This window comes from Falco naumanni, chromosome 5, assembly GCF_017639655.2.
Source record: "Falco naumanni isolate bFalNau1 chromosome 5, bFalNau1.pat, whole genome shotgun sequence".
In the NCBI taxonomy this organism is placed as follows: Eukaryota; Metazoa; Chordata; class Aves; order Falconiformes; family Falconidae; genus Falco; species Falco naumanni.
In genome coordinates, this window is record NC_054058.1 from 12,918,738 (window position 1) to 12,935,694 (window position 16,957).

At 43.7% G+C, this 16,957-nt stretch overlaps 1 protein-coding gene across 4 annotated transcripts; it reads right to left on the reverse strand.

Moving 5' to 3' along the window:
* Positions 1-1,325: 1,325 nt before the first annotated feature.
* BCL2L14 (BCL2 like 14) lies at positions 1,326-16,486 on the reverse strand. 4 transcript variants are annotated; one of them, XR_005828215.1, is made up of 8 exons: positions 16,151-16,486; positions 15,721-16,014; positions 8,596-9,039; positions 5,834-5,998; positions 4,807-4,874; positions 3,518-3,790; positions 3,182-3,345; positions 1,326-2,771 (listed from the first exon to the last, which is right to left on the reverse strand). XR_005828215.1 is itself a non-coding variant. In XM_040596677.1 (6 exons), exons 2-6 carry the CDS (start codon positions 9,029-9,031, stop codon positions 2,730-2,732), a joined length of 984 nt encoding a protein of 327 aa, XP_040452611.1. In that variant the 5' UTR covers positions 9,032-9,039; positions 16,151-16,486; the 3' UTR covers positions 1,326-2,729. The 4 variants fall into 4 exon arrangements, 1 of the variants encoding a protein (XP_040452611.1); XR_005828216.1 differs by lacking the exon at positions 15,721-16,014 and having other exon boundaries at positions 5,846-5,998; XR_005828214.1 differs by lacking the exon at positions 15,721-16,014.
* Positions 16,487-16,957: the final 471 nt, after the last annotated feature.

Consider the following 16,957-nt stretch of genomic DNA (forward strand, 5'->3'; position numbering starts at 1 on the left):
TGCTGATGTAACAAATAGCGTGATGCTGACCTGGGTAGATAGACAATAAGAAAAATCCCAAGTGGCATTTCTTGTTTTAACAGTAAAACTCTTTTTTACAGTAACACCCCAAACTGGCACCAGCATGTCCTACAGCTAAACACAGAAAAAGATTTCTTGTGAGAGATTAATGTAAAACGAAGGCATGGCCAGTCACCCTTCCTCACAACATCCCTTCCATTTCCACACACACCCAAAGCACACACATTTCCCTGCTGCTAGTTTAGTCACCACAGATTTAAAAAAGACAGCAAGGCGAAGACTGGTTGAGCCAGTAGTAGAGCTTTGTTAATTCATGCCAGGCAGCAGCAGTGGCAACAGCCCGGTGCTCAGCCTTGCTGGCTGCTCTTGGAATAAACCAAAGCCGTCATTCCAGCAAGGAGGTTACCACAGATCCCTGCCATAAAAGGAGTAGATTGCTCTTAAAAATCTAACTGATGCAGATGACAAATGTAAGAATGTCTAAATAAGAAACAGCTCACTTGGCTGATTTCCTATGTTGGCCCCTACTGCTACTGAAAAAAAATCCCTCTTAACAACCCAGAGAAAAATAAGAACCAGCTGAATATCTTTTCTTAGATGGCTAGTTTTCACATTCCCATTCAAGACCATCTATTTTGCTGTTGGCTCCATTCTTGGCATGAAACTGGCCCTGAGGTACCAAACTGGGGATGAGGGACAAGTGTGGGTTTAAGGCTGCTCAACCTTCAGCTGGAAAACCACACTCACAAGCACAGAATTTGCACCTCGCTAAATACAAGACTGCTATTCAAGCAGAGAAAATTTAAAAAGTGACTTCCATAAGCTAGAGCCCAACTAATAGCAAACTGGTGTATGCTAGCAGACTGAGTCTAGTCTTGGTGTAATTAAAATGGAATTAGATACAGTTCTGCAATGCCAAGATTTAGCTCACAAGCCGGCTTTAGAAACCAATCAAATTTGTAATAAAGCAGCAGCCTCCAATGTGTGGGAGGGTACAACGGCTCAAAATTTTTCTTCCATAGCAAAAAGATGTTGGAGAAAGAGACAGAAGAAGAACATTTTGAACTTTTGAGTTAAGTTCTTGTCTCTCCCCCACAAATCATCCCCCTTTGGGGACATCTGATGTGATCAGAAAGAGTGGATGTTCTTAAAACGAAGGGAATCTTAGATTTACAGTCTAGAGATATATCAAGTATTTCCCAGCTCCTTTGAAGAAGGGAAACAAAGGTAACTCACTTCCACCTTCTCCGTCTTTTGTTTCACACATACGTGTCCAAACAGAGGCAGAGTTTGCTACACATGAGTTGAAAGTTCAATGTTTATTAGAGAAATAGTTGATCTTTGATAGCATTGCATATTTTCCACATCCGGTTAAAACGCTTTGTATCACTTTCATTCAAATTTGTGATTTGTAAATAACTTCTTCGTGCAATCTTTGTAGTTAATGTACTTGTACACACAGAACGAGCGCACGTAATGGAAGGGTATCTTACTAAAAGGCAGAAAGCCTGTTCAGGGAACGTTACCTGGTTGTATTGGAAAGTCACAGAAGCGATGCCATGGTTTTACAGCTTCAGCCGATGTTCCGAGTTCCCTATTTCTCCACCGGGCATTTGCATGGGATGGAAATCTAAAAGTAATCAACTAAATGGGCCACAAACCAAGCCTCAAAATCATGAACAGTTTCACTGGCATCTGCCTCTACTCTAAATGAGGCACTGTTACTCCTTCCACTGCCACGCACACAGATTCAAGAACTCTAATCAGATCACTTGTTTCCAATGGCTGAAGGACCAGTTCAGTTTATAGAGAAATCCCTGAGATTACACATAGCATTGACCTCCTTTTGAATAAGGAGGAAAACTCATACAGCAGGATAAATTTTAAATTTCTTGGACTATAAGGCTCTCACAGTGTTTGTATCTTCCACGTTAATGGACAAAACAATGCTGTAAAAGTCATTATCTACTGTGCTGTGCCTTGAAGGGGATTAAAACAGAAGAGTTCAAATTAAAAGCATCTGTAGGTAGATCAGGTCTGTTTTCTTGGGGGAATGGGGAATGCACTGGAGTAAAAAGCCCTCATTAGCTTTACTCAATCCCTTTCAGAAGTATAAAATCATAGAATCATAGAATGGTTTGGGTTGGAAGGGACCTTAAAGATCATCTAGTTCCGACCCTCCTGTCATCAGTACTTTGGGTAGCTAATCAGAGAAGGGGGGCTGGGGGGGGGGGGGGTGCAGGCAAGGAGAGGAGACTGACAGCAATATGTCTTCTGACAAGAGACTGTGAAATTGATAACAGTTGGCACCAATATGAACCACTGGCCTCAATTGGTGATGGTTGATCACAGTCCAGCGGTTCTTGATTGCATACGCTGCTATTTTTCTCCAGTTTGCACTTTAACATCCATCCATAGGAGTAGTAGCAAGCACCTCTACTCAGAAAGGTACCTAAAATCACTGTCCGTGGGGCTGAATGCTCCAGGGGAGTTGAAGGTGCCTTCATATTCACTGAACCCTTCTACATCAACACCAACTTTAAGGAAGTGCAATTGTACCCATCAGAGTTACCCGTGCAACAGACCAACCTTCCATGGGAAAAATAAAAATACGTAGCTACTAATCATTCTGGCATCTGATTGTGGTAAGATCCTGCACATTCCTTAACTGAAGGCTCCTGCACCCTGAAGAATTAATTCAGTCGTGATTACTCTACTTCTTCCTGATCCAGTGATGTCAAAGCCTTCTCCTGTAACATAGAAAGAGAACTTGAAATTATAGAAGCAATAAGGACATTGATTTTAATTTCAGCTCTGCTGAGGTCAGTCAGTAGGTTTGCCAGTAGGATTTCCTGACCTCACATGCTATAGACTTCTAATGGACACAGGCTGTACAGCTGCTGAAGGTTTTCATTCATTCCATAAGCACAAAAGAACTAGGATCTCTGATGCAAGTGCCTCCCAGCAAACCTGGGTAAATGAGCTATGAAGGGCAGCAGCTCAGCACCGCTGCTGGCAAAAGAGCACTTTGCACAGCTGACTCTGAAGGGGGATCTGAAGATAAACAGATGCTTTTGTGTACAGGGAAAGTGAAATCATACCACGCTGTAAGGGCAGACTGTATGAACTGCTGAACTACTATGCTGTCTCCAGAACCTACCACCGAACAGCACGCTTCTAGGGAGAAGTATAGGATGAGGGCAAGCATGACGTTTCCTGGTGTTTCTCCCAGCCTTCAGCTATTTGTGGTAGAGAGACTGTCTATGCCAGGAAGGGTGTTTTATACTCAGCAACCCTCCATGACTGTCTCCTGTTGATTTGGACCTATGTAAACAAAAAACTTGTAGTATAGAAGATGTCTTGTAGCAAGTAATTCCACAGCTGGAATACACGCTGTGCTAAAGAATATGCATCTGCTCCGTGTTAGTACTGTGAAAGCGTGCTGCTTCGAGGTGCCTTTAGGCTATGCAAAAGTCAAGGGAGGCAAAACACGTACCCAGCCACCCTGGTCCTGAATCCATGGCTTGAAGTGTTCTCTGAGGTACTTTGATCCGAAGCCCAAGACCAGGTTCATAGGATGGTTGTCCACAGCAGTAAGTCTGGTGGCAACTTCCATTATAAAGGCAACTTTCGTGCATTGTACTTGGCCTTCTGGCTCACTTGTTGAGCCTGCTGAGACATCCTCCAGGAACAAATCAGTGATCCTCTTGAAGAAGGTGTAGGACAGCATGTCTTTAAAATGCTGATAGAAAACTTTGTCCTTTTTGATCTGAAAATAAGAATAAGGTTAAATTGAGCCACTTTTGTTGGAATTGCTTTCCCCATCTCATTGGGAAAGGACAGCATCTCTAGGTAGTGCATGCAATGTAGTGTTATTGTGGTGGTGAATGCAAGAGATGACACACAAACCCCACACCTGGCCGCAAAGCTGCTCCTTCAGGCTCTAGAGCTGGCTCTATGTTTTTTCCTTGAAAAAATCTTAAGGTTTTTTGCATTTGAATGAGAAAAGGAGAGAGAGAAAGCAAAACAAGTGTGACACTGATATTGAGACCTGCAGGTGGGGAGGCATGGGAATACAGGAGCAGTGGGAAGATGACAGTAAAGGCAAGGTCATGAGAAGTGCTGGCAACAGTTGCCATGCTAAGCTCCTTTTGCTCAGTCAGGATCTTTGTGATGCTTCTTACTCTATCTGGGTACCTGTCTACTGCAGGAGCTGAGCATGTCCTCCATGTTGGTGCCTTTATAGATCAGAAGGGGCAGCTAAAGAAGGGAGTAAATGGAGCAAATACCTATATTTTTTAATAGAGAAAACATCCACTTCCACTAATGGACTCGCGTGGGGGTTCTTCATTAGCTTTTGGGCAGGGCTTTCAAAATGCATTCAGAAGATTTATTTCCCTACAGCAGCTCTCAAAGCTGTAGAATTTCTCTCCCTCCACTGGGAAGAACTTGTATAACAAATTTAATGCAAACATAAGAGTTCCTCAGAGTCAGTCAAGTGCTCAACATCCCATGAAACTCAATGGGAATTAGGTAAGTGACTCCTCTTTGAAATGCATAACATTTTTGTTGCCTTCCTCCAACATCCCAACAGAGATCTCTGCTAGTCCTCTGGTCTTAAGAAAGACTTCAGGATGAACAGTGAAGGTTTCAGAAAGCCCTAAGTGTGGAAAGAGAAGTTCAGGACAGAGACAGAGTGTGCTAGGTTACGAAACTTTCATTCCCGAGAGAAGTGTAATCTGTCACACTCCAGCCTGTGTAGCTCCTGAAAACAGAAGGAGTTACCGTTTCTTCTAGCTGGTCCCCTGATTGTCTTAGCAATGAAACTATTCTTTGTATTATCTTTTCTTCACCTGTTAAAGAAAAGAGTAATGTAAATATCACAGCCTGCTAGTAGGATTCAGACAGCAAACTATGGCAAAAGCCTTTGTGTCACTTCATCATGAAAACAGCTGCTATGTGGATTCAGAACTGTGCATCCAGGCTTTAAGCTGAAGCTCACTGTTCTAGTTTGTGTGGAGTAAGCAACTTTTTTGTTGCGACAACATCACTTTTTCTCCATCTGTCTGATGTTTTGCTTCAGTTAAGAATCTGGGCAAGAGCAGGGGCTTTAACATCCCACCGCCAGCCCTTTGGGCTTTGAGGTATGTCTGATAACAAGCCACAACAAAAGAACAGCTACGGAAGCCCACAAAAATAGACTTAAAATTAGGGGGGAAAGATGTCCTCATCATTACCAATTACACCTTCTGCAACATATTAGGACAAACTCTGGGTTTGCCAGATTAAAGAAAATAATATGGATCCCTCTTGTAACCAGAAATCCCTAGAAAGCTTGCATTAAAACTAAATCTCCACAGATGTCATAGAAGGCAAGCAGTTCAGATTTTTAACAGAGATTGTTAAGCAGTGTTATTCCATCACCAAAGAGGGATTGACCAAGACATTACTGCCCCAATGACTGGTCTTTGGCCTTAGAGCCCCAGTGTATTACTCTACCCCCAGCCCTCTCACTCCTACCACTGCTTTGTCACCTTACATCACTGCCTTCATCCTCTTTTTCTCATGTCACACCTCTGTGTTTTAAAGGATGCTCCCTTTGATTGCAGTGGCAGGCAGGACCTGTTAAAGGACTGCAAGGGCAGCCCTGAAATGTGGGCAACAGAGCAAGAATCAGCAGAGCAAGCTTCCTTCTTTGCAGCATCTTACTGCAGGAGTCCTGAGTGCTTCATCGCGCCTAGAGAAAATACCCCAGTGTGCGATCCCAACCTGACGTACTGTAGCCCATGAACACAAAATTTTTCACCCTTACCATGTTCCTTACCCTCACTTCCATCAGTAAGCTTGCTATTGCCTTGTTCCTGAGACAGGGCATGATACATTGTCTTGAATGATACATCTGAATGAGATTCCTGGGATCTGGAAGTAACAAGCTTGGCAAGTTTGTCTGCAATGTGGTTGACATCTGCTGTTTCACCTCATTGGGAAGGAAGGTGGGAAATAAAGAAGGCAATTAATCTTTTCAGGAAATAATTCAGTGATTTACTTGTTTACATGCCCCCTGAGGTGGAAGTGCCCAGAGGATACCAAGAGATACATTTCCCCATGCTGGGGCTTTGCTATTGCTTGAGATCAGCTGGTAATAATTTATAGAGGCAAGTAACGCAGCACAACCCTTCTCTAGTATGTGAGCAGCAGCTGGCTATACAGAGGCCACACAGAAGCAAGCGTGAGTGTTGCTCACTAGCGTGCATCCTTGCAAGCCAGAAGCACACCACGTTATTAAGAAACCTGAGAGCACTGTTCTATGGGACTGTGAATCTTGGACCTTAGTTGTACTGCCCATGATTAGTTCACCTGTAGGTCCAGATTCGGAAGAGATGTTGTATTTGAATCTTCTTTCCTTGTTCTCACAGGCTAACCCCGAGCAAAGGAGAAGCAGACTTCACTTCAGAGGCACCTCTAGCTCAAAAACCTTCTCGTGTTCTTGACGCTGTTGTATTAAGCAGACGTGAATACTGAGAGAACTCAGCAACCAGATTGGCTTTATCCACCTTCTGTAATGACCTTGTTCAGGACCCTTACCAGCTGAAGGCATCGCTTGGTGAGGGCACTCCAGCAGGGATCCTGCTATAGCAAAAAGAGCAGGAGGAGCTGTTGCAAGTTTGTTTCATCTGAAGGGTGCTCTTCCTTACAACTTGCCTCACCAAGCTTGGGATGCAAAACTTGATCTCCCTACCACCACTGCCAAGTGGCAGGTCCCACATGACCAGCAGAATCGAGACAAGCTCAGCAGCGGTCTGACCCATAACACATGTAAAATTCATAAGCAGGGTTTATTGTGAGGGCAGCAGGGGTTAATGCAGCCAACGAAACCAGCATTTCAAGGTGGGTGAATCAACCCCAAGACAGTTCCACCACCTTGCTTGCCTGCCTGCAGAGCTCGTCAGGGAGCTGCTAAACTTCTAGGAAGGGGATAGATTGTTCATGGCTTTGGAAACCTCAGATTAGCCAAATGGTTTTAAATTGAATAGGCCTTCAATTTAGAATGGTAATCCCCAAAAGCACCCTATTTGCTCCAGAATGTCCTGGCCAAGCTTGCAGGGCAGCTGTTAGCAGTGTAAGTGATAAAGAACATTAACAATGTTTTAGGAATTGGTGCAGCAATCTGCTGAAAGGCAGGTAAAGCCCAGATCTGAAGCTAGGCAGGATCCCCAGGGAGGTTAACAACCAGTGTGGGGAGCTTTTACCTCGAGGCTATGCTGCCCCCCATGCTGCAGGGACGTGCCAATGTATTGGCAGGGCCTTGAAGTGATTGCACCCAAACTCTCGAGCATTTTCCTTGGCAATGTGAAAATACAATGGACATGAAACCAGATATCTGGATGCAGGTATATGTCCCTGGCATCCAAAGAATGGGAAGTTATAGTTATTTCCCCCTAGCAAAAGGCACTAAGCTGAAGCAGGGCCTTTCCTTGAGAGGCAGAACTGGATTTGGCAGCAAGGAGAGTTTTGGACTTGGTGGGTAGGAGCTGGCCCAGGACAGTTAAACTGGTCAGGGATGGGACATTAGGCTGGAGAAGTCGGTGATAAATGATTTTTAGAAATATCTTTAAATGCATGGAATGGGGAGAGCAATTGCTGTGACACCAACAGTATCAACAGTATCAAGCTGGGACAAATAAAAACACCCCTTACCTTATGCAGATGCAAACAATATGGCAACTTACTATATGGTGTATATGCAACTTAATGGGAATACCTTATTCTCCTCTCCCAGTCTTGTATGAAAAATTATTAGTTATTATCCAGAGCAGAAAAGGGAAAACCTTATTGTCTGCAGTGCAGCACCTGGTGTGGGGCTGGCTTTGGGGCTGGGGTACAAGATGTTTATGTGGGTGGGAACCCTGGGTGTTGGGTGGATTACAGCCACCTACCACCTCTTCTTCTAACACACAGGAGGGCAGGTTTAAACTTAATATAATAGCAACATTTAAAAGAGACATAGATGACTCTGGAAGACTGTTTCCATTTAGCTACATGGTGGGGTTATGAGACGTGATCCAGAGACACAGGCTGCGGCTGCTCTGTGCTTGAGGCTGGTCACTGCCAGCTGCTTGGCAGCAGTTTCAAGCAGAATCTAGCACTTGTGTCTTTAGTGTGGAATGTTTATCATATGATAAAGTTCCTTGAACGGGCGGGCCTTCAAACAACTCTTCCTTGATTTTAGTGTGGAGGTCTTCAGTCTGACCAGTGTTTTGTGTTTTCTTTCTAACCAGATATGGAAAAGAAAAAGGCAATGCTTAAAAAAAAACAACTTGTGCAATTATATGATACCACCATATGATGGAAAACAGAAAAGCCAGTCACAAGCATGAATCTTGTGTGTGCAAGCACTACTGAAGATCTAGCAATCTGCCTTCCTAATTGGAAACCAATAAAGCTAGCATAAGAGGTGACCAAAAAGTGAAAGAAACACCATCTTCCTCCTGCTTTTCCACAGGCCACAAGCCATTTCAGCTATTTAGGGAGAGAGATAAAGACAAACAGCAAAAGTAAAGAACAAGAACATACTTGTCTGATGCTGAGAATTCCATTCTTGAACGCTCTCAGATTGTGCCTCACAAATGGAGAAATGTGCTGTGCAACCTTGGCGCAGAGCCTGCTCAGGGGGCTTTTTCTGCTTTGCTCTGCTGCAGAAAAAAGGTATACAATATCCTGGCAAGTAGGTTTTCTTTGGTTCATTTTTGCTCTGCTGTTGCGGCACAAGACCCTGATAAACTAATCTTTGACTTAGTCCATCTTTATCTCTTTGATAGTCAATCTTTACTTTTCTCCCAGTTAAAGAGGATGATTTCCGCACATTAGCCTCATTTTTCAGAAGTTTCCCATATTTACTGACAGACAACCGCCGCTGGGCATAGGCCATTAGGATCTTGTATTCTATGCTGTCTCGCTCATCATCTTCTAGTGGTATTTCTTCCATACTGACGTCATTTGGTGAAGACATCTTGATTCCTGCAAAAACATATTCTTAGTCTTAATGGCTTATGGAAGCCTGTTTTTCATTAATACCAACCAGTACTTGACACTTCTACAGAACCTTTCACCAAATACCTTATAAACCTCAGTGATGTGAAGAATAATGCAGTACCCAGGAACCAAAGAAACACTGTTTCCTAGAAAGATAATTTGGTTACAGAGAAATACCTCAAGTAGCAATCAAGGCCGTCAAAGAACAGGAACAAGAGACGTGATACGTTGCTTTTAACTGCATTTGGTGGCTTAGACAGGAAAGATGAGGAAATTCAAGGAGTACCTAATGGTCAGGGTGCAGTGCATGAGAAGAAGAAAGCCCATAACAGTAATCACTGGTTCTTGGGATGGAAAGAAAAATGATTCATCAAAGCACTGCAAAGGAAAAGCCTATACTGCAGCTCAAATGAGCAAGCATCTAAATACATGAAAATTGTTCTTTCAGAGGAAGCTTTGACAAATTCAGGACCTGAGTACTCTAGGTAGGAAGCAAACAAGAACTAGCCCAAACATTAGGAAAAACTATGGTATTTACCTATCATAATGTTCTCAACTGTCCTTTCACTTTAGGGGACCTGAATCAACCATCTTGCATTTGACTGCATTCAATGGATGGTGTGGTGGCACTTACCTAGGGTAACTTGCTTTTGTTCAAAAAAACATATGAATCCCACAGCACACACATGCATTTTGCCATCTTTCTGTTTCTCTACACATTGTAGCTTATCAAGCCAGAGTGCAAAACACTCTTAAATCTTTGCTTAGCGCTAGACCTGTCTGCCCCCCGGCCTCTAGGAAGCCAGAGCAACCAGATGAAGAAGCAGGAGTCATCAGCTGTGATGCAGTGACCTAGCTGCTGTGCTTTTTTTGTTCCCCAAAATCAGTCTTCTCCAGAGCCCAGGTGAGGTTTTAGTTGTTTAAGCAGGCAACCCTGACCACCGGCAGCAGGCTGTGGGCAACACCTCTGTTGCCCGTGCAAAGTCAAACCAGACTATGCACATATCCGGAACCTATCGCTAGAGTTCTAGTGCTGACAAGCCAGAATAGGAGGCTCCTGTCCCCACTGCCCTTAAAAAAGTGTCAAATTCACTCACGCTATGCCCCCAGCCTGACAGAAACAATTTTAATCTCATTTATTCCTGTCTAGAATACCATTCAGCTACTCGCCACGTTGAATGTAATGCTATTGCTGATATGTAGCCAACAGGATTTAAATCCTAAGCACAGAGGCTCACATTTGGGATTAAACACAACTCACACGCCCTGAATCCAAAGGAGTCAGTGGGAACGGGGTGCCTTGCTCCCCATGTATTTTTAACTTAGCAAGCCACCCCTCCTAATTCACAACAGGACAACTGTTCTGTAGGAGGCAGCTTTCTCGTGCAGCCTGATCCTGCAGGGGTCTCCAGGCACAGCAATGGGGGTGCGATGGTGTATGAAGGGACCTGGGTACCCTGTCTCCTCACAGGTGCTGGGAGGCAAGGCACAGGGGCAGAGAGACTGCCAGGATGCACCATAATTCCAGATCACTTGTCTTTACCGTGCAGAGGCTTGAAGTTACTAGCTGCTTCCTTCAAACTCTGGAAAACTACAAGTTGTTGAGCTAGGAACCATCTGTTAATCCCCTTAAAACTTTCTTTTACTAAGTATAAGGATGAAATAAGTCATATACGTATGTGCCAGATTTTCACCTGGTATAAACTATCCTAGTCCTCCGAAAATCCACAGGATACTGACTCACCTTTAGCAAGGGGTATCACTGACTTCCACTTTCACCTTAGGACAGTCATTAAAGAAATGAGAATGGGAACAGTGTGGTAGGGGGTGTCGTGGTTTAACCCTGGCTGGCAGCGAAGCCCCACACAGCTGCTCGCTCACTCCCCCCGCAGTGGGGTGGGGGAGAGAATCAGAAGGGTGAAAGTGGGAAAACTCATGGGTTGAGGTAAGAACAATTTAATAGGGAAAGCAAAAGCTGCTGCACGCAAGCAAAGCAAACCAAGGAATTCATTCACCACTTCCCATGGGCGGGCAGGTGTTCAGCCATCCCCAGGATGCAGGGCTCCATCACGCGTAACAGTTACTTGGGAAGACAAATGCTGTAATGCCAAATGCCCCCCCCCCCCTTCCTTCTTCCCCCAGCTTATATATACTCAGCACGACGTCATATGGTATGGAATAGCCCTTTGTTCAGGTCACCTGTCCTGGCTGTGTCCCCTCCCAATTTCCCGCACCCCTCCAGCCCTCTCACTGGCAGGGCCCAAGGAACTGAAAGGTCCTTGACTCAGTATAAACACCCCCCAGCAACAACCAAACCCATCAGTGTGCTACCAACATTGCTCTCACACCCACACACAACTGTGTTGCCTTCGAACAGCCTCCTGGGCTTCAGCAGAAGCCCTGTCCTGTGAAAGGCCCAGCACTGCACTAAGACCTCTTGCTCACAAGGTCATGCAAAGGTGAGTGCCTGTTTGCTGGACATGGCTGGGGCAGTTTGGAGGCTGAGGGAGAAGGCACAAGTTCCCTTTCTTTTGCTGGTTGCTGCCTTGAGATATTCAAAAGGTCAGCAGGAGCTTTGTGTCTTCTCACAAGCAGCTTTAATGACCTTGCAAGGGAAACTAAAAGCCCAGCAGGAAAAAGTCAGCAAGAATCTGTTATAAGAAATAAACCAAGTGGAGACAAAGAAGTGGGAGCTGGAGATACAGAGAAAAGAAAGGAAAACTGAAATGATGCAGAACAGGCACAGGGGTGCTGCTGCTTCGTTGCTGTGCCTAGGAAGGGAGCGCTGACGTGTACTACCCCCGGGATGCAGGGGAGCAAATCCGTGACCTGTAGTTGTTTGACACCATCTTCCAGTGCAAACCAGAGCAGCCTAAAGAGTGTTTTACACTGGTACTGCGTTTCTCGGTGTCTCTGCTACACAGAAAGCAAGGCTACAGCAAATCCCTTCAGCTAGTCAATGAGCCCAGGAACAGGTATTTCCCTTTGTTCCAGAATCCAGACCAAGCAGTTATTTCATTTTAAAATTTGCCCCAAAATAGAGAGAAAATTTCAAAGGCTATACAATTCTTTTTCATTATTTAATACTTAATTCAAACTCAGTCTTCTCCTTGGAAAGACCCAACCTCACCCTTCTGATCAGACACTCACACTACTTAAAACAGCATAGCCTTCCCCAGCATGGATACTCTTTATAGGTGTAACATTCATATGTACCTGTTTTTCACTAATATAAAAATATAAATAACAATATAAAATACATATACTATGTATATATATAAATCATAAAGTAATTATAGAAAATAATACAAACGTTCATTTATAAATAGCAAGAAGAATTACCAGTAGTAGCAGTAAAAACCCTTCCAGCCTTGTACACTGAGCTATTACTTACACATTAAGAACAGTCCTACCCAAGGTGGTTGTACAGATAAAAATCAAGCAACAGTTCAAAGGTTGGTCTCCTAAACGAGGCTAAGTGCAGACCGATAGCAGGAGGTAGGGTTTTATTACAGCTTGCTAGTACGTAACATCAAATAAGCACTAGCACATCAGATGCAGCTGTACAGCTAAGCCTGAACCTCGCTCTGATGCGGAATCTCTGAGAAATGAAACAAATTACGTTGGTAAAAATGTGGTAAAGGAGCTTCCTTACTGGGACCATTTTTGAGCACTGATGTCTTGGTAAGAAGCCCCTGTGTATACAACAGGCTGAAGAAGCATAAAAAGGAGTCACAGTTTATAGCTCATTTATGCCATTACTTACAGATAGAAAGAAAAGGAGGTACCACCACATGCTGGTGAGCATTTATAAAGAAGACTTCCAGTAGCTAACTTGATTTTCAGTTCATTTGAAAATTTTAAATCTTAATTGGTGACTTAGGCCTGTCTTTAGACTTACTTTTTCATACTGTAACTGTGATATTTTTCTAATATCCTGTCTGCTGTGCGCCAGAGATGAGCGGGACCTTTTGCAGAAGCAGAAATGGCTTTGCATGAACTCTCTTTCTCAGAAATGAGTTTCTATAAAGAACGTTTTTTAATGCAAGCATTGAGTCAGTTTGACAAGTACTTGGAAGTCCTGCTAAAACCCAAATGTGCATATTATTTCCTAGGATGATTAAAAGAAACTTGGAGGATCAGATTATGGAGCATGGTCTCATTCTGTCTGCTTAAAAACTCTGGCCTAAATTATTTATCTTCTGGAGCTCGCAGGCCCTGAGGGAGCAGTGTTACCCTCGCCTTTTTTACTCTCCTCCAGACCTTTTCCTCCTATTGCCAAATATCACATCCACGTGCTATTTCCCAGAAAATGGAAACTGAACTGCCAGTGCTCATAGTGGTACATTTAGCTGTAACTCTCCTTCCACTTCAAGGCTTGTGTGCCAGGATGGAGAAATTTGGCAAAAACACAGACAGACTTCTGTGAGCAGCATGACCGACAAAACCTGCTCTCCTGTGGAGCCTCTGAGCACCAGTACTGGCTAAACTTGCACAAGTCCACAAAAATACCCCCCAGACTGTAGCACCATCCTGAGCCAATTGCAATGACAGTCAACAAAAAGCTTGAGAAGTTTATTATACAAGGCTGAGTGGGCAGGATACGGAAATAAAACCATAAAAAAGAAACTAGCAGTGTGACTGTTTAATGTTTAATAGGAGGAAGTGTAGCCTGGAGGTTCAAGTTTAGATGAAATAATTGTTGATTTGGAGGGTGTCCGGCTATAGGCCTCTGTTCGGCAAAACTGGGCAAAGTGGTGCCCTGGCTATGCCGTTTCTCGACAGTTGTTGTATTGGTGTTATTTATTAATATATAGTTGCATGTATAGCTGCCAACCACCATGGCAGCTAACTCTACAAGTCCTCTTGGCTCATGCTCACCACAGATGCTGCTTGAGCCCAGACTTGGATGCTGCACTCGTGCCTTCCCAGCCCCTCCTCTCCTCCTAACCCCGCTGGAGTGCCTCCTGTCCTTCCTCTTCAGGTGCCCCCAGAGCACAGACAAGCTCTACCACTATTTCTTCCCCAGGAAGGTCCCCTGCCACATGAACAGCCCTGAGATTTACCCCCAAAAGGCTTAGGGACCTTGACCAAGCAGAGGCAACGTCAGTGCTGACCCTGTTGTTTGGCCAGATTCCCATCACATACGTTCTTACCAGCGCTAGCAGACCCCAGGGAAGCGCAGGTCGCTGCAGATGGCTCTGCAGCAAGAGGCACTGCCTTTCCTGAAAGGCTGAATAGACAAAGCAGCGAAAGAGGCCCCTGAAAAATCATCATAGAATCATAGAATGATTTAGGTTGGAAAAGATCTTTAAGATCATCAAGTCCGACCATAAATCTAATGCTGCCAAGTCGACCACTAAACCATGTCCCTAAGCACCATGTCTAGATGTCTTTTAAATACCTCCAGTGATGGTGACTCAAGTACTTCCCTGGGCAGCCTGTTCCAAAGGCTGACAACCCTTTCAGTGAAGAAATTTTTCCTAATATCCGATATAAACCTCCCCTGGTACAACTCGAGGCCATTTCCTCTCATCTTAACTAATAATCCTTGGATTGTTAGTCCAAGCTATTCAAGCCTCATCTGATGCTTCTCTCTCAACCAGCAGAGACAGAAACGTGGTTGCTTGCGTGCAACGCCAGTTCTAAATAAAACACTTTATTTTTGAGGCAATGCTGGAGAAAGGCACTGACAATAATAGCACCAACGTTTACCTTACTGCCTCATCCCAGGTGTGGGTCTTTCCCTTCATCTCTGCTCTCATGTACAGAGGAGCAGATTGGGGCATGTGGTAGTGGAGACTCCTGTGCAAGGGGAAGCAAAGGTCAAGATTCCTCTCCAAGCATTTCAAGCTAGATCCTCTGGGTCGATGATTCTAACTTACTGCTAGTTCTAGTGGAGAAAAGCAGAACCATCATGGGTCTCCAGAGTTCATCAGTATGTAAGCAACACACTTTGCTGAAGAAGTAATTTGTGTATATTGAGTCAGTCACTTTCATAAAACCCTTACTGGGAAAGTATTGTCTGTGCAAGAGAGGCTGAACTGTTTTAAACTGTACAGCTGCTGTAGAAAGCTGGTTTCACACAGAAGCCCACCAGAAAGGACCTCTCCATGTGGTACTGCAATACAGTTGCCTCTAGGATGGAAAGCAGTAACTTGCAAGCTGAAGGATTATGTGCCCCTTATTGAATCTTAACTAAATAGGACACAACATAATTAGTGAAGCCAGAGTTACACTACGATGCCAAAGAAAACATCCCTAGTGGCAACAGATTTTTCATGAGCACTGTTATGCAACAAATACAATACATGCTATATGAAAAGGTCTACATGTCTTTCAGAAGTGAGGTTGCCTGCTAGTCTATGGCTGTCCAGAAGTATTTCCCACATTCTCACAGCTGAGAGGCTGCCAGAGACTCAGCCTCTAGAAGAGAAGTGATGCACTATTTGGCTTTCAGCACCAACAGAAATGGTAAAGCATGTATTTATGACTTCCAGCAGACTAAATTGGCTGTCACTGTGCAGCAAAGATCTGGGAGCAAAAAGGGAATAACAGATCTGCTTACTGATGATTTCAGGGGAGCATATCACCTGCTGAATCACCTCCACCAAATTTACCCGCTCGGATCAGAGTTTCTTTCAGTTGTAAATGAAGTCATCTTACCAAAAAGAGGTGACCCAGCTTGAACTGGGCCAACTTGTATGAATCAGCTGGTGAGGATTTAAGTCTGCAGGAATACACTGGGTTAGCCCCAAATTTTAAATTCAACCTTCCACAACTAGCTGTAGTGTAGTCAGCAGAAAATGTCTTTGCTCTCCTCGGCAGGTTATGTCAATCTCTTCTTTCAAAAACATACAGCCAACAGCAGCAAAGCTTGTATGGCAGCTCCAAAAGTCCCAGGGCAGTTCTTTCCTTTTTTCACACCACAGCTAAGCCCAAAAGTACATTGTTCAATACCTAAGTTAATAATGATAAATATATCCAAATTAATCCATATACAACTAAGATTCAGAGAGTCTTGTGCTGGCTTATAGACAGCCAAACATTATACGAGAGAAACCAAGTTCAGAGAAGAAAAGAGGGGTTTTATTACCTTCCAGGTCTATTGCACCAGCAACTCTTGGTGCCTGCTGATATCAATTCTTTGTCCTCCTCCTCCAGTGGCTAGACTTGTCTTGCTAGAGCCAGCCTTGCAAGCACAGCACTTCCTTCAGAAAACTGAAGTTCCCTTCTTTTATTTAATATTTTCAGTCTTTCATCAAAACATATGTTCGTAAGCTTTCATTAAGAAGGTCACTCCACTTGCAATTTAAAAAAAAAGAAGTGCCCCTTGTACTTCCTTATGAGAACACGTCAGCTCACTTATAAAAAGCAGAAAGGGGTAGGGTTTGCCCTTCCTACACGTGACTTGTTCTCCGCAGTGCACCATGCAAGGGCAAAAAGTCTATAGCGCTTTAGGGCTTCTTGCCAAACTATTTATTTATTTATTTATTTATTCCCCTCCAAACCCTGTTTTTCTCCATGGTACAGGTCAAATCAAATCATCATTTTGATACAAGAAGGTTTTTTAAGTGTTTTGAAAACAGTTATACCTCTTCTTCTATATGAATTAGTAAACACTATAAAACAGTAAACTAGTCTATGTTTTTTCATATGTCATTGCATTTTTTTTTCCAAAATCACATTAAACATCAATTAGATAAGATTGGTACAATACTTGCAACAGCAACATGGTATTGCTCCTGTTAACTCGTGGACTAAAATTATGATTTTGTTACCCATGTAAGTAGCCCCAAGCACACATGCATTTTAAGAGGGATTTTCATTGCGCCAGTGATCTTCCGTTTTTGAAATCAGCTTGTAAATGCAATTGCAAGCTGGAGGGGCCTGATGCACATGA